Source organism: Schistocerca piceifrons, chromosome 1 (genome assembly GCF_021461385.2).
Source record: "Schistocerca piceifrons isolate TAMUIC-IGC-003096 chromosome 1, iqSchPice1.1, whole genome shotgun sequence".
Lineage (NCBI taxonomy): Eukaryota > Metazoa > Arthropoda > Insecta > Orthoptera > Acrididae > Schistocerca > Schistocerca piceifrons.
In genome coordinates, this window is record NC_060138.1 from 781,713,909 (window position 1) to 781,729,580 (window position 15,672).

Sequence of the window (15,672 nt, forward strand, 5' to 3'; positions counted from 1 at the left end):
TTAGCACAAGGGAACTATATTAATTTCATGACTATACCCTGATATGCAGGACTTGCGCGATAAACAGAACTAATTCATATCATTGACAAACAAGTATAAGTTATTAACTCAGCTTACTGAGTTGAGCATGTGAGAAGACTTTGTGTAAAGAGTTAAAGGTTTGGTAAAGAATATCTTCTAATGGTTTATAGCTCCATTAAATAAAACAGGGAAATAGGAACCTAAAGTGGACTGGCCTGCAGGAAATAAACTGAAGTGAATACACATTGGCAGTCAGAGGTAGGAACCAATAACTGCACTTGGCTCAGATCACGAGACAAGCATGGTGCAACGAATCAAACATGAAACTGCTTTGTTTAACTTTCTGCTATTTCTCTGGTGTTAATTAACCCTTTCACGGCTGTGAACATATATGCAGTCTTGCTCCACCATGTGCCAGATGCTGTGGACTTACATCCACATGCTACTTAAGTTTTCCTACAGTGATATTAATGTCTGTATGTGTCCTGAGCCTCCGACCTGTTGCTGCTGGGTGCAGCTTCCTTCCATATCTTAGTGATTAAAAAAGTTTAAGAGTATTTGTTGTACAATATAGTGCCTTTTTGTGTGCTGTCATTTGCAAAACACTTAGTTTCATTATCTTGAATCATTCATTAAATAAGACGATCGTTACGAGCATGATTTGCGGTGCGTAAGTACAGAAATCGACGTATTGTGCGAGACGGTTCCTTCGGATACAAAAGTATCTCGATAAAGAAATGTTATCGTTCTGCTCTCAGTTTTAAATAAAATTTAGACATCTATGGTATGAGCGTTTTTAGGTAACTTATTTCATAGCAAATCAGCATTTGCGATTTACATTTACTGCGAAGAATAGATCACCCTGAATTTCATTGTATATCAGCGCAAATAAATGTGCATATTTGAGTATTTTCAGAAGTTACCATTGTCCAGTGCATCAGTTAATTTTTACTAAATCGGCATTTGTCATTGTTACTATAGCAAATATTCTAACGTACATACTGTTTACTTCCAGTTTTCCGTTAAAGAGGAGTATATAATATACATTTATCATAGAATTCTGTTTTCAATTTTTCTAGTAATTAACCTCAAATTTTAGGACTTAGTAATTTTTACCATAGGTTTTGTGATATCTTAATAGATACCTCATTTTGTGTATTTGCCTTAATTCTTACAGGGAATTAGTAACTTTCTTAACTCAGCAGATATATAAGATTATCAGCAGGCTTTGTTTAAAGTTATTTGTATCACTGTCCTTTAATATGTTGCACCAGCCAAAATGCAGCCCACTATGAGTGCTGGTCTCAGTTGGGATGAGTTGGTTGATGTTTTTAAGCAGCTGGAAATCACCCTGGCTAGTGTCAGACAATTGGCAGCTGCTGCAAATTAGTGTGTTTGAAGAGCTCCCAAGAGTCGTGTGCCTGTGGTACCGGTACCAGATGTGCTTCAAATACTATAATCTCCTGTGGATCCTGTCTCCCCTGCAGAAAGTGTGGTATCTGTCATTACTTGTCCACTCACATGACTACAAGTGGTGTTTCGATGGTAGATCTAGGTGTCCTGTACACCGTTGGTGGGAAGCAGAGAGGATACAGGATGTTATACCAATCCCCTTAACCAACAAGTTTGAGGTGCTGTTTTTCTCTGGTACTGAAACTGAACCAGCGGGACTCACTTCATCTGTTTTGGGGAACCTATTTTTTCTGGTGTGAAAAGGAAGCAAACTCAAAAGGGTAGCGGTCTAATATAATCGGCAGTCAAATGTGTGGTGAATGATGGTACACTGTAGGGAAATGGGAACAATGGGCAGGAAAGGACACCAGATGCACTCGGTGTGCATGCCTGGCCTCATTCACCATGTTGAAGAGGCTATTCCAGCAGCCATTGAGGGAACATGGTGCAACCAGCTGCAGATTGTGGTGCACCTTGGAACAAATGATACCTGTCATCTGGGCTGTGAGGTTATACTTGAATCATCCCAGGAACTGGCAGAGAGGGTTGGGAAGACCAGCCTTAGTTGAGTGGAAGGACTGAATCAGAGACTTCAGAGGTTCTATGACAAGCTAAGCTGCCACTTCCTGGACTTGCGCCATAGGGCTGAGAACAGTTGGGTGCTCCTGAACTGGTCAGGTGTGCACTGCACACCAGAGACTGCTACTCAGGTAGCTGACACTGTATGGGGTGCACACAAAGGTTTTTTTCTTACATTTGGCAACTCTCTATCGAAATTGGAATTATATCAATACCTTCAGCTGTTGACGGGTGTTGATATATATCAACAGGGACAAGTAAAAATGTGTGCCCCGACCGGGACTCGAACCCGCGATCTCCTGCTTACATGGCAGACGCTCTATCCATCTGAGCCACCGAGGGCACAGAGGATAGCGTGACTGCAGGGACTATCTCGCACATGCCTCCCACGAGACCCACATTCTCACCTTGTATGTCCACACACTACATTCGTAGTGTCCCACCGCATATAAGTATAACTATCTATCAAGTCCAGATAAATGATAGCTGTAGGAAAGCTGGAAGTATCGGTGTAAGATTGAAAGAAATGCCTAACACAGGCGAGAGTAGTAAACTCGTAATGGTAAACTGCTAAAGCATTTGCAACAAAGTGCCAGAGATTTGAGGTGCTTATGAAAAGCAGTGAAACCCACATAATACTAAGTGCAGAGAGCTGGTTGAAATGGTGAGATTTTGGGGGGAAAATTTGAGTGTATATTGAAAGGATAGGCTAATGCAAAATGGAGGTGGCATATTTGTCGCAGTGGTATCATGGTTGTGCTTAAAATGGTTACTGGATCCCTTAATTGCCCACCATACTCATCTCCTTATGTAACCGAAAACATCGTAGAAAACCCCAGTTTGCCCAAGTTCCCCAATCATACTGTAATCATCAGTGGAGACTTTAATCATTCAACAATTAATTGGAAAAATAACAGCTTCGTTACCGGTTTGCATGATAACATGCCCTGTGCACTATTATTAAATGCCTCCTGTGAAAACTACGTAGAGCAAATAGTTCACAACCCCACTCTTGATGGAAATACAGGGTTATTACAAATGATTGAAGCGATTTCACAGCTCTACAATAACTTTATTATTTGAGATATTTTCACAATGCTTTGCACACACATACAAAAACTCAAAAAGTTTTTTTAGGCATTCGCAAATGTTCGATATGTGCCCCTTTAGTGATTCGGCAGACATCAAGTGGATAATCAAGTTCCTCCCACACTCGGCGCAGCACGTCCCCATCAATGAGTTCGAAAGTATCGTTGATGCAAGCTCGCAGTTCTGGCACGTTTCTTGGTAGAGGAGGTTTAAACACTGAATCTTTCACATAACCCCACAGAAAGAAATCGCATGGGGTTAAGTCGGGAGAGCATGGAGGCCATGACATGAATTGCTGATCATGATCTCCACCATGACCGATCCATCAGTTTTCCAATCTCCTGTTTAAGAAATGCCGAACATCATGATGGAAGTGTGGTGGAGCACCATCCTGTTGAAAGATGAAGTCGGTGCTGTCGGTCTCCAGTTGTGGCATGAGCCAATTTTCCAGCATGTCCAGATACACGTGTCCTGTAACGTTTTTTTTCGCAGAAGAAAAAGGGGCCGTAAACTTTAAACCGTGAGATTGCACAAAACACGTTAACTTTTCCTGAATTGCGAAGATGCTGCACGAATGCGTGAGGCTTCTCTACCGCCCAGATTCGCACATTGTGTCTGTTCACTTCACCATTACGAAAAAATGTTGCTTCATCACTGAAAACAAGTTTCGCACTGAACGCATCCTCTTCCATGAGCTGTTGCAACCGCGCCGAAAATTAAAAGCGTTTGACTTTGTCCCCTGGTGTCAGGGCTTGTAGCAATTGTAAACGGTAAGTCTTCTGCTTTAGCCTTTTCCGTAAGATTTTCCAAACCGGTGGCTGTGGTACGTTTAGCTCCTTGCTTGCTTTATTCGTCGACTTCCGCGGGCTACGCGTGAAACTTGCCCGCACGCGTTCAACCATTTCTTCGCTCACTGCAGGCCGACCCGTTGATTTCCCCTTACAGAGGCATCCAGAAGCTTTAAACTGCGCCTACCATCGCCGAATGGAGTTAGCAGTTGGTGGATCTTTGTTGAACTTCGTCCTGAAGTGTCGTTGCACTGTTATGACTGACTGATGTGAGTGCATTTCAAGCACGACATACGCTTTCTCGGCTCCTATCGCCATTTTGTCTCACTGCGCTCTCGCGCGCTCTGGTGGCAGAAACCTGAAGTACGGCTTCAGCCGAACAAAACTTTGAGTTTTTCTACGTATCTGTAGTGTGTCGTGACCATATGTCAATGAATGGAGCTACAGTGAATTTATGAAATCGCTTGAATCATTTGTAATAGCCCTGTATACTGGATATAATGGCAATAAATAGACCTGACATCTGTGAGGTCGTCCGCGCGAAACGGGTATCAGTGATCATGACGTGGTTGTGGCAACAATGATTACCAAAGTACAGAGGGCAACTAAAACAAGCAGAAAGATACATATGTTAATCAAGCTATATAAAAATCACTAGTGTTGTATCACAATGAGGAACTTGCAGCACAAGGTGGGAACATGTAAGCAAACTATGGCTCAAATTTAAAAATAGCAGTTGATGATGCACTGGATAGATATGTACCCAGTGGAACTGATCATAATGGAAGGGAAACTCCATGGTATACAGTCATTGTAAAGAAGCATATAAAGAAAGATATTACTGCATAATAGGTGTAAAACAAAGCGTGGGGCTGTAAATAGAGAGATGCTCTATGAAACGCGTTTGACTGTCGAGAGCAATGTGTGGTGGCTTCAATGACTACTGTAGTAGAATGTTGTCAAATGAATTTTCACAGAACCCAGAGAAATTCTGGTCATATGTAAAGACTGTTAGTGGTACCAAAGGTAGTGTCCAGTACCTAGTGAATGAGACAGGACCGAAATTGAGGGTAGCAATGTAAAAGCTGAGATGCTTATCTGTTTTCTAATGTTCGTGTACAAAGGAAGACCCATGAGAATTGCTCCAATTTAGTCCTCGTACCAAAGAAAATAAATGAATGAAATAAGTATTACCGTCAGTGGTGTTGAGAAACATCTGAAATTGTTAAAACTGTAAAAAGCTCCAGGTCCATATGGAATGCCTGTCAGATTCGGTACTGAATTTGCGGCACAGTTAGCCTATCTTCTAACTATAATCTATTGTATATACCTTGTACAAAAAACCATGCCCAATTCTTGGAAAAAGGCACAAGTTGCACCTGTCCATGAGAAGGGCAGTAGAAGCAATCCACAAAAACACCGTCCAATATCCTTGACATAGATTTGTTGTGGAATATTAGAACATATTCTGAGCTCAAACATACTGAAGTATCTCCAACAGATGCCAGCCAGCATGAATTTCGAAAATATCAATCACGTGAAACCTAACTCGCATTTTCATCAAATAACATACAGAAAGATTTGGATCAAGACAGTCGGGTAAATGCTGTAATTCCTGATTTGCGAGAAGCATTTGGCTTGTTACCACACCGATGTTTATTGTCAAAAGTACGATCATAAGGGAATCGAGTGAAATTTGTGACTGGACTGAGAACTTTTTTGTAGGGAGGGTGCAGTATGTCATCTTGGATATAGACTTGTCATCAGATGTGAAAATAACTTCGATTGCGCCCCAGGGAAGTCTATTTAGACTCTTGCTGTTAATGTTGTGTATTAATGACCTCGTGGACAATATTAACAGTAATCCCTAGACTTTCTGCAGATGGTACAGTTTTCTGTAATGAAGTAATGTCTGAAAGAAGCTGCATAAATGTTCAGGTAGATCTTGATAAGATTTCAAAGTGGTGCAAAGATTGGCAACTTGCTTTAAATGGTCAGGAATGTAAATTGTGCACTTTACAAAATGAAAAAATGTAGCAATCCAATCCCTGCAATGGAAGCACTCCATTGCCGCCATCCCTCCAACCAGAACCACCCAAATTCCAACATTGAACCCTGTCTCTTCCATTTGATACCACCGTTCAACTGTGATCCTCCCCCACTCCCACCTATCTACATTCCAGGAATTCCTTACCTCCAACTTGGCCCCACCATCCTTCCCCAGGTACCTTCCTCAGAACACCAATCTTTCAGTAGAAGAAAGAACAGAAATATACAACCTCAAAGCAAATCCTGACCTATTCATCCTAACTGCAGACAAAGGTTCCACCACTGTTGTTATGAATTGCTGTGACCACCTGGCAGAAGGTCTCTACCTATTACTGACTTTTCCAGCTTCAAATTCCGCTACAGTGATCCCCTCACATCCCAGAAGTCCAACACACTACAGTCACTGCTTAAAGCCTTAGGCCCTTCCCAGAACATTTCCCCTGAATCCATTATCTCTTCACCCCTATAAAACCCCGCACACTCAACTTCTACTTGTTCCCCAAAAGGCACAAACTCGGCAACAGTCTTGGACACTCCATTTTGGCTGGTTATTGTGCTCCCACTGAAATAATTTCAGCCCACCGAATCCCTACTCGTCACTGATGTCGCCAACTCCCTAAACACCAACATTCCTCATGCCCATTGCTTTACTGCAATTGAACACTACCTTTCCCAACATCCTTCAGACTCCAAACCCACTACCTCATTCTTCATACACCCTACTGACGTTATCTTCAGTAACACAGTGTTCCTGTAAAGTTATTACATACTAATTAATGCCAGGTCAGGGAATTGTTGGATCTCTTTGCTCCTGAGAGCCTGTGCTTCTGAATAGTATGCCAAAATAATATAAATCTGGTTTACAAAATTTGATAGTTTCTTGAAGAACCCAAGGTGGAAGACAAATCAGTATTTGACACAACCAACGTGTATGTTAGTGTACTGGCTGTTTAAAACTTGACCAGTTGTTCTTAGATGGTATTTATGCCCTTTGCAGTTGCATGCAATAGTCACTGCAATTGTGATGCATGAAACATAGCCCTTATTGTTTTCAGTATTGGCAACGTAAGCTACACAGACACGAATACATCACCACTTGGCAGTGTATGACAACGTAAAATGTGAACTTCTGCATATTTGTGTGTCAACTTCCAAAAACAAAATTCATTTCTACCGAGTGTTCGTATTTTATCTCCAGTATGAAAAGTATAAGTTGCTACTCACTACATAGTAGTGTTAAGTGCCAGGCAGGTGCATTGAAAAAGACTGCTACAAACATCAACTTTCCTAAATTGCATAGATGGCGACTGACTGCAACAGTTCTTAGTTCTGTAACCCTCTTGTCTATGTTTGCTAGTTCCTGAACTCGACCTATACATCTCCCTCCCTGTTACCATTCTAGCTCTACACATGGCTTCTATCCCATCAGTCCACCTGCATAGTCCTTTTATCTTCGCTACTTCTGCCTCGCCAAACCTGTCCACCCCCCACCCCCCGGCTGCCACCCCACCCCACTTCAGTGCAGCACACTAGCTTGTGTCCACCATGTTACCTCAAGCTTCTACAGGCAAGACTAACTTCTTCCACCACTTCTACCATGCTATCCCCTCAACTCCATGCCTCACACCTCTTCCCTAAACCCACTACCCACGCCAGCAAAGATAACTCTTCACCTCGGACACAGTTGGGCCTTACTGACTGGAGATGAAAGTGGGCATGTATCTGTGAGATGCGCATTTGTGGGTGTTTAGATTTGTCTACATCTGATGGACTATCGTCTGATGGATGAATAATACGTAACAGTCTTTCAATGTGCCTGTCTGCCACTCTGCACCTACTTTTATGTCATGAACAGGAATCTGTCCTCCTCATACTGTTGTTCCATCCTGGATTTCCTTTATTTTATTGTTTTTCTTTTTTATTATTAAAGTTTGGCATTGTGTGTGCATTGGATTTTGTACCTTATCATAATATACCTGTTGCAGCTGTTAGAACTGAGTTACTGTGTATTATAATGCCATTTTTCTTAAAATTAATTCTATCAATATTTATAAACCAGTTTAGAAATACTTAACATTGCATATTTAATTAGCAAATAATAATTGATACTTTTTAACATTTTTATGCAGTGACAGCAACTGATATTGTTTATATAAGAATATACAGCCTACAGTTGCAGGTTAACTTTATCGTTTACCTAGGTTTCAACATTAGTAATAATGTCTTCTTCAGAACATAAAATATTATTTAAATGTTTGCCTAAAACAGGCTATGTCCTTAGTCAACGGGCTAAAAGTGAAGTTGCTACAGCTTGTTTAATAGAGGTGAAAAAACCTTATGGTTATGCATCAAGTTTTATAAAGTTGACTTAGGACATAGCCTGTCTTAGGCAAACGTTTAAATAATATTTTATGTTCTGAAGAAGACGTTATTACTAACGTTGAAACCTAGGTAAATGATAAAGTTAACCTGCAACTGTAGGCTGTATATTCTTATATAAATAATTGATACATTTATTCCAGTAAAAAAAAAAAAAAAAAAAAAAACCCTCAATCTGTTTGTCTTAATTGTGATGTCAGTATTGGTTCACTTGTTTTTCTTTTGTTGCAGCCGCTCACATACAGTGTTCTCTATAACAGTCCATATGAGAGAGAAAGCTGTTGACAGTGAGGAACTACTGAAAACGGGCAAATTAAATCTTGTTGATCTTGCTGGGAGTGAGAACATAGGCCGCTCAGGAGCAGTTGAGAAACGTGCCCGTGAGGCAGGCAATATCAACCAGTCTCTCTTAACTTTGGGACGAGTTATAACTGCACTTGTTGAGAAAGCTCCACATATACCGTATCGAGAATCTAAGCTTACACGTTTGCTTCAGGATTCTCTTGGAGGCAGAACAAAAACATCGATAATAGCCACCATATCACCAGCTTCGTGCAACATTGAAGAAACATTGAGCACACTTGAATATGCCAACCGTGCAAAGAATATTCAGAACAGACCTGAAGTGAATGAAAAACTGTCTAAAGCACAGCTCATAAAGGTAAGGAATAAATTAAATTTTTCATGTAATATTCTGTCATTATAAATGCACTTGCTTGAAAATGACATTTCTCATGCTGTTTGTGTGTCCTGTGTAAAAATATTTAGAACAGAAACTGTTTAAAGAAGATAAAACTGACTAATCAAAGTGTAGGTGGCAGAGATAGCAGTTGATCTGTACCTCATAGTCCTCTACTTGGTAATTGTGTCCACTGCTTTGTTACCTAACAAAGGTATTCTTCTTTTAATCTTGATCCTCCCCTTTCATTATCGATTTTAAAAGCATATATTAGGCAGGGTTGCCACAAATTCTGGAATTGTGGAATACCAGGGAATTTCAAATGTGTCAGGGAAATATCAAGGAAATAGGGATATAAACACAGGAAAAATATCGTGTTTGTCTCAGTAGATGAAAGGGTTTGTTTACTGAGATGTAGTGCATTGTCGCTGTTTAACAAAGCGCCTAGCATCCAGCGCACGTTGGTCTATAGATTACAGTACCCATATGATTTTTAACGCATACCTGTTGATTTTTGATCAAATTCTAAGTTGATTTCTGAATGAATCGTAAGCTGATTTGAATGCATGCATAGTCTATACGAGCTGAGCGAATAAAGCCGAAAGAGTGAATGACAATCGCTGTTTGTGTGGTTGACTGGGTTCGCAAATAATCAGCATTGTTATAATTACTAGCGAATTCCATAGATTCAGACTACCAGAGTGGAAATAAACGACTAACAGCAATACCAGGCAACAAAGATTACGTATTGTCTTCTCCGTGAATCCAAGAAAATGAAATTTTGACAGAAAATTTTTGACCAGACCGCTACTCTACTAAGGGCCCATTATACAACCCCTGGCTACCAGTTCTATTTTGGGAGTAGCGGGGAAAACGCATTCTACGAACATGTAATAACGTCTTACCGGAGAGTAAATGCGGGATAACTAAACAGGCGATTGTGGCAGAGTTAGTGAAGTTAACCAGAGAATAAATGTTGACATTGGCAGGAATAGTTACAGAAGTAGTGATGACAATATTGTTTGTTAGAGCGATGAAGGAGAAGGAACGGGGATTCACACAAATTACGGAAGAATATGACGATTTCAAATTCGTATAAAAATTTCGTGTTACTTCTTTTCGATCTCATGCTTCAGAAACTAGAGTGTATGAATGAAATGTGAAACTATTTCCTAACATAAAACTTTTTGCTTGTAGTAGGCCTAATAAGCATTTGATATTGGTACTTCGTGAATTATATTCTGTCGTGTTATAAAAATAACCATTTGTGCCAAAACAGTCCCGTTTATTTGGTGCGTATAACAATTACTGCAATATTAGGCAGGCCTATTACGTTTTATCTAGCAGACAGTGACAAAGTAGATGTAATCAGAACGAGAAACCACAGCAGAATTGGGTACTATTTGTATTAACAGCTTTTCTAGTATTAGACAACGACATTTCGTTTTTTCATATGGCAAAACGTTGACGAACTTTGATCAGGTAATAGATTCTTTCCCAGAAAAGAAAGTACACCATATAAAGCTGTGGCAAGATTAGAGAGAAAAAAGCTAGGAGTTAAGGGATGAAGAAATGTGTACTGTCTTGCTTGTCTCTACTCGTTTTATGTATCCTATATTTAATTTTATGGCACACAATACAGTAAGTTATTAGCTAATAGGCAGCAAAGACTGCAAATTATCTAAAGAGTTCTTGTTCTGCCGGTTACAAATAATCAAATCCAGTATTAATTGCGAGATTTTTTTAAGAGGGGCAGGATGTCAAACCGACCGACTGGGAGCAGGAGAGGCACCACAGAACATTTTACTTTCCACTGGCCGGAATATAGTTTGATAGCACCAATTACAATATATTACACGTTTGAGTTCCACAGAGCGAAACAGAGAGACATGTGATGGAAGAATGCTGTGTGAAGAGGGTTGGCACTGCACTTCGGCACACTTTAAGACCAAGTAACATGTCTAATGTTCCCTCGAACATACATGTTTTATGTATCAGACTCTTCAGAAAGATGTGCGCTACAAAATGAAGATATTTTTGAAAAGTCAATTTTTTTAAATTTTTGGCGTCCTATCTCAAACGCTCGAGAGAGGGGGAGCCCCACTACCTAATATTGTCCCGGTTCCGAAATATCGTAGATCCGGACCTGATGCACAGAGCAGTCTGAGTGGTGGTGGGGAGATGGTAATCTACACATGACCCCTGTTTACGTTAAGTGATTTTGTTGTTTCCTCTTCGTTTATTGCTCTCACGTCAAATGAAAACAAAACGGATTTCTGGTGCTGCGAGCCATCAAGTGAATTAAATACATTCACATAATTACAGAAGACTAAAATATAATATTAGTTTCTGATTTTATTTTGTTCCACCTTTCTGACAGTCGAGTGTTAATCGCCTTGCAGAACAGTAAAGTTATTTTTGTCGGCTTGTTAAAGAAAATAACTTTTATTAATCTTTTCTGCTATTTGAAACGAAGTGTTTAATTCCACACTATTGGCTAGTTTCAACTGTTCACTATTGACTAGTTTCAACTGTTTGCTGCATTTCAAGTTCATGTTTTCATCTTCTAGCACGTATTGTATTATGCCATAATAAAGAACCAAACAGGAGATAGTACGGTACTGGTACTCCAAGAAAATTTTAATCTGTATCTGGAGATACGAATGTGCACTTTAAGCAGAATTATGCATTTTAGTATGGTTCACAAATTTCTCATGCTCTTGGAGTATGTCTTGTTTCTTTTACGGCATAATGTAAGAGCTTTTAATCTTTTACACGTACGAACGTACAGGCTTCCCACGTCATCGTAGCTGCGCAAGTGCGGTGATGCCTGTCACCTGGTGCAACTGCTGAAACGAATCTATTTCTAACAGGTCGCAGGAAAATATTCCGAATGGTTGTTTGAAAACCGTTATTTTCAAGTAAAGTAAATTTCCTTTTACGCAAGATGAATGTCTTAAATCACAAAGCGTTTGACTCTCATTCAAAAATCATATCTTTGAGGATGACCATTTAGAATATTTTCGATCCCAGAAGATCAGACACTTATATCGTTAAAAATTTTACTGGCACACTTGTGTGATGTATCTTAAAGTGTAACACTCGCGAAAAAGATCAACATTATGTGTGAAAGCTTAGCTTCTCTTGCAACTTATTAATCTTAGAGACCGATATTATACGTGAAAGCTTTTCTTTTCTTGTAGCAACACCATGTATGTTAATTTAAACCATTACCTTTTCCTATTTGTGTGTTCTCGCTACTTAACAGTGATGATGCAATTGGCTGACATCATCACGTGTCCTATGCTCTGAATATCCGCTGTCATCGGTTGGCGAGATCGCTTGACACGAGCTACGACTGGCTTACAAAAGCACATCGCAATCTCGATTTCAATCCTTCTGAAAGTAACAAGCGGTGTTTGGTGGAATTCGAATTTATACTTTCGTAATACATAAATATGCAGTGTACATGTTGCTGCACATCACACATCTTTCCAAAACGTGTTTTTTCCACGGAGTTTAGTTTTCTGAAGTGCCGGGAATTTCTACGCCGATGTATAAAACCACAGCCATTGTAAAGGTTGATACGTTTTACAGTTCCGAGGAAAAGTATACTATTATACTTACCACGGAAAAAGTGTATATTCATCCGGGAGAGAGTGTATTTTTAACTGGGAAATCCCAGAAAAATCCGGGATTTTTTTCCCTCGTCCACGTATACACCCTGTGATGAAAAGAGAGTTCTTTTAAGAAGCGATGTTTCCATGGGAATCGGCATACAACTGGATCTGGATCCAGAGCTGGTCCTGAAATAGATGTTTCACAGACACATGAAAAGGACACACCTACTAGTGCTTCGAGGAGGAAACTTGGAAACCTCGAGGCCGTATTTATTGACAAAGGAGGTCATGTAACAGATGTTTTATTAGATTTAAGTGTGTTAGGACAAGTTTTACTAGATGCTGTATCGTGTAAGGTTTGTGGTGGGCAAATTATCATCTTTGAGGACACATGTGCAAGAACTTGACTAGCTAACAAACTTGTTCAATGTAAAGTTGACTGGCTCTCTACGTTATTTTGGACTTCTTGTAAGTGCAAGAACGACTTGTTTGAGAGCAATGTTAGATTCTGTATGGAATGAGGTTCATAGGTAAAGGATTGACTGCAGCTCAAGTATTATGTGCGACACTGAACTTGTCAAACGCACTAACCAGATCAAGTAAATACACTTAAGTAATTGGTGAATTTGTCAGATCTGTTGCTGTTGCTTCTATGAAAGCTGCTTCTAGAGAAGCAGTAGAATTATATGACAGACTTGTCTGTGGCAGTTAATGGTACATGGCAGAAAAGAGGCCACACATCTTAAAGTGCAGTTGCAACAGTCACTAGTATAGACACAGGTAAAATTGTAGCCATTGAGGTGCTAACTAAATACTGACACAATGTAAATCAGTTAACAATGAAACAAGTGAAAATCATACAACAAATTGTGCCAAGAATTATGAGGAACTAGTGGGGGGTATGGAGGCTACCGCAGTTGTTTCTATCTTCTGACGCTCACAGCAGGAAAGAGGTGTGTGCTACACTGATTACTTGGAGGGGATGATTTGAAGGCCTTCAAATCAGTCATGGAAAGTCAACCTTATGGTGAAAAGAATATTTTGAAGATCGAATGTGTGGACCACATTCAAAAATTGATGGGATCATGCCTTTGAAAATTGAAGCTGATGAAAGGAAAAGAGAAGTTATTGGATGGAAAAACTCTAAATTTTAAAGAAAGACTTACAGACGAAAACAGTGATGAACTCCAGCACTATTATGGAATGGCAATAAGGAACACACATGACCTTCAAGGAATGAAAAGAGCATTGTGGGCTACATTCTTCCACAAATCATCCACTGTCGATGCATGGTCCTTGCCCATCTGGTGCTGATTCATGGTGCGAGTACCGCAAAGCTCAGGCAGCAGGTCCAGAGGAACAATTTAGGCACAAAAACAACATGCCATCTGCAGTGATGGAGGTAATTAAGCCAATATATAGTGTGTTACCTCATTCTGATCTTCTCTCCAATTGTCTCCATGGTTGAATGCAAAACCCGAATGAGTCTTTCAATAATGTCATTTGGACCCACATGCCAAAAAATGTTTTTGTAGATGTTAAACCTCTATGCTTGGGTGTTTTTGATGCTGTGACAACATTTAATGATGGCAATAAGGGATGAATTGGGGTACTAGAGCAACTAGGTATCACTCCAGGAGCCAACACACTCCAAGCCTTCCAGCAAATGGATCGACTCTGGATCATGAAAGTGCAGTGTGCAGCAGAGGAAATCACTAAAGAAGCAAGAAACAGGAAAAGAAGGAAGCTTCTAGGTTTGCAGGATGATAAAATACACGATCCAGATAATGCTCATTATGGGCCTGGCTGTTTCTAGGAGCTGGCATGGCTCCATATGTGAGTTAATATTAAATAAAACATTTTTAAAATGTTTGACCCATTGTCTTGGGAACTATTACAGATAATATGTCTTACTTTACACTATGTTCCCTCTTAGTACTGTGCATCTGCTGAGCCACATCTCAACTTGTAACGGTTTTTCCTTAGAGAAGGAGCAGGGGACATTTTAAAAAAATTGAACTTAATTTTTGAAAAATCATAACTAACTAATTATTTGTCTGTATATTCTGATCCTGGTTCAGTAATAGGAAAAGGAGTGGAACTATATACTTCCGAAAAATTTCAGATCTCTAACTCTTGAAGGTCCTGAGTTAGTGGGTCATCAATATTGCAAGTTTAAAACTGTAGGTATAGAACGTACGTACTCTCCTGAAGTCCAGTAAATGAGGTCGTCTGATTTCCATTTACATAGATCACATGATTTGAAAGTAAGCATGAATGTTGTTGTTGATTTTTCGTGCTGTGTGTGAAGTTGCTCCATCTTGTTTAAAAATGATGTCTCCTTGTTTACTTTGTACTGAGGAAGTTATATAGTAAATGTTTCTCAATGTGTCTGCATGTGTCTGTGACTTCCTAGCACAACTTTCGGAAGGGAGTGTCCTATTATCCCTGATGAAAACACAGTGCAGTAGCTTTTGTGGAATGGAGATGTTGCTGAGTGCTGATGTCCAGTATTCATGTCACTCCAGAACCTAAATTTTCACTTATTGATGTAACCTGACAAATGAAAATGGGCCTGGTCAATAATCCATTACTGTGTCTGTTTTTTAGTCTTCTTTATTGTCACTGACCATTTCACTACAATGTTGTTAACTTACTTTTTAATCGCACAGGCGGACACCAGTTGATATCGACTAATTTGAAAATGGGAGTGAAAAGCACAACATGTCTGCACATAAGAACTACCATTAGGGTGGAACGCTTTGACAGCGTACATGCAATGTGTTCACTGTTCCATTGCTATTTAATGCCAATGTGGCAGGCAGATGGCCAGCTGCATCCCCACCACCTTCTGTCAGCTAAGGAATATTCCCATACCTTTGGAAAACACTCTTTACTCTTCCACAGTTACTTGTCATACAGGATACCGGAAAAATATTTCAGAACTCATTACTGTCAGAAGAGGTGATGATGCTTCTCCCATCAATGGTATTTTCGATAAAGTCTTGTGAGACCC

The 15,672-nt window shown here is 39.8% G+C and overlaps 1 protein-coding gene and 1 non-coding gene across 2 annotated transcripts in view; one reads left to right on the forward strand and one right to left on the reverse strand.

The window, feature by feature from the left end:
- Nucleotides 1-15,672, forward strand: part of LOC124712866 (kinesin-like protein KIF11-A) — a 226,950-nt gene that overhangs the window by 82,162 nt on the left and 129,116 nt on the right. The window contains exon 6 of the mRNA XM_047242904.1: nt 8,589-9,018. Coding sequence (XP_047098860.1) covers nt 8,589-9,018 — 430 coding nt within the window. The remainder of the gene's footprint in view (nt 1-8,588; nt 9,019-15,672) is intronic.
- On the reverse strand, nt 2,321-2,395 carry Trnat-ugu. Its single transcript has one exon. It is a non-coding gene; the product is annotated as a tRNA-Thr (tRNA).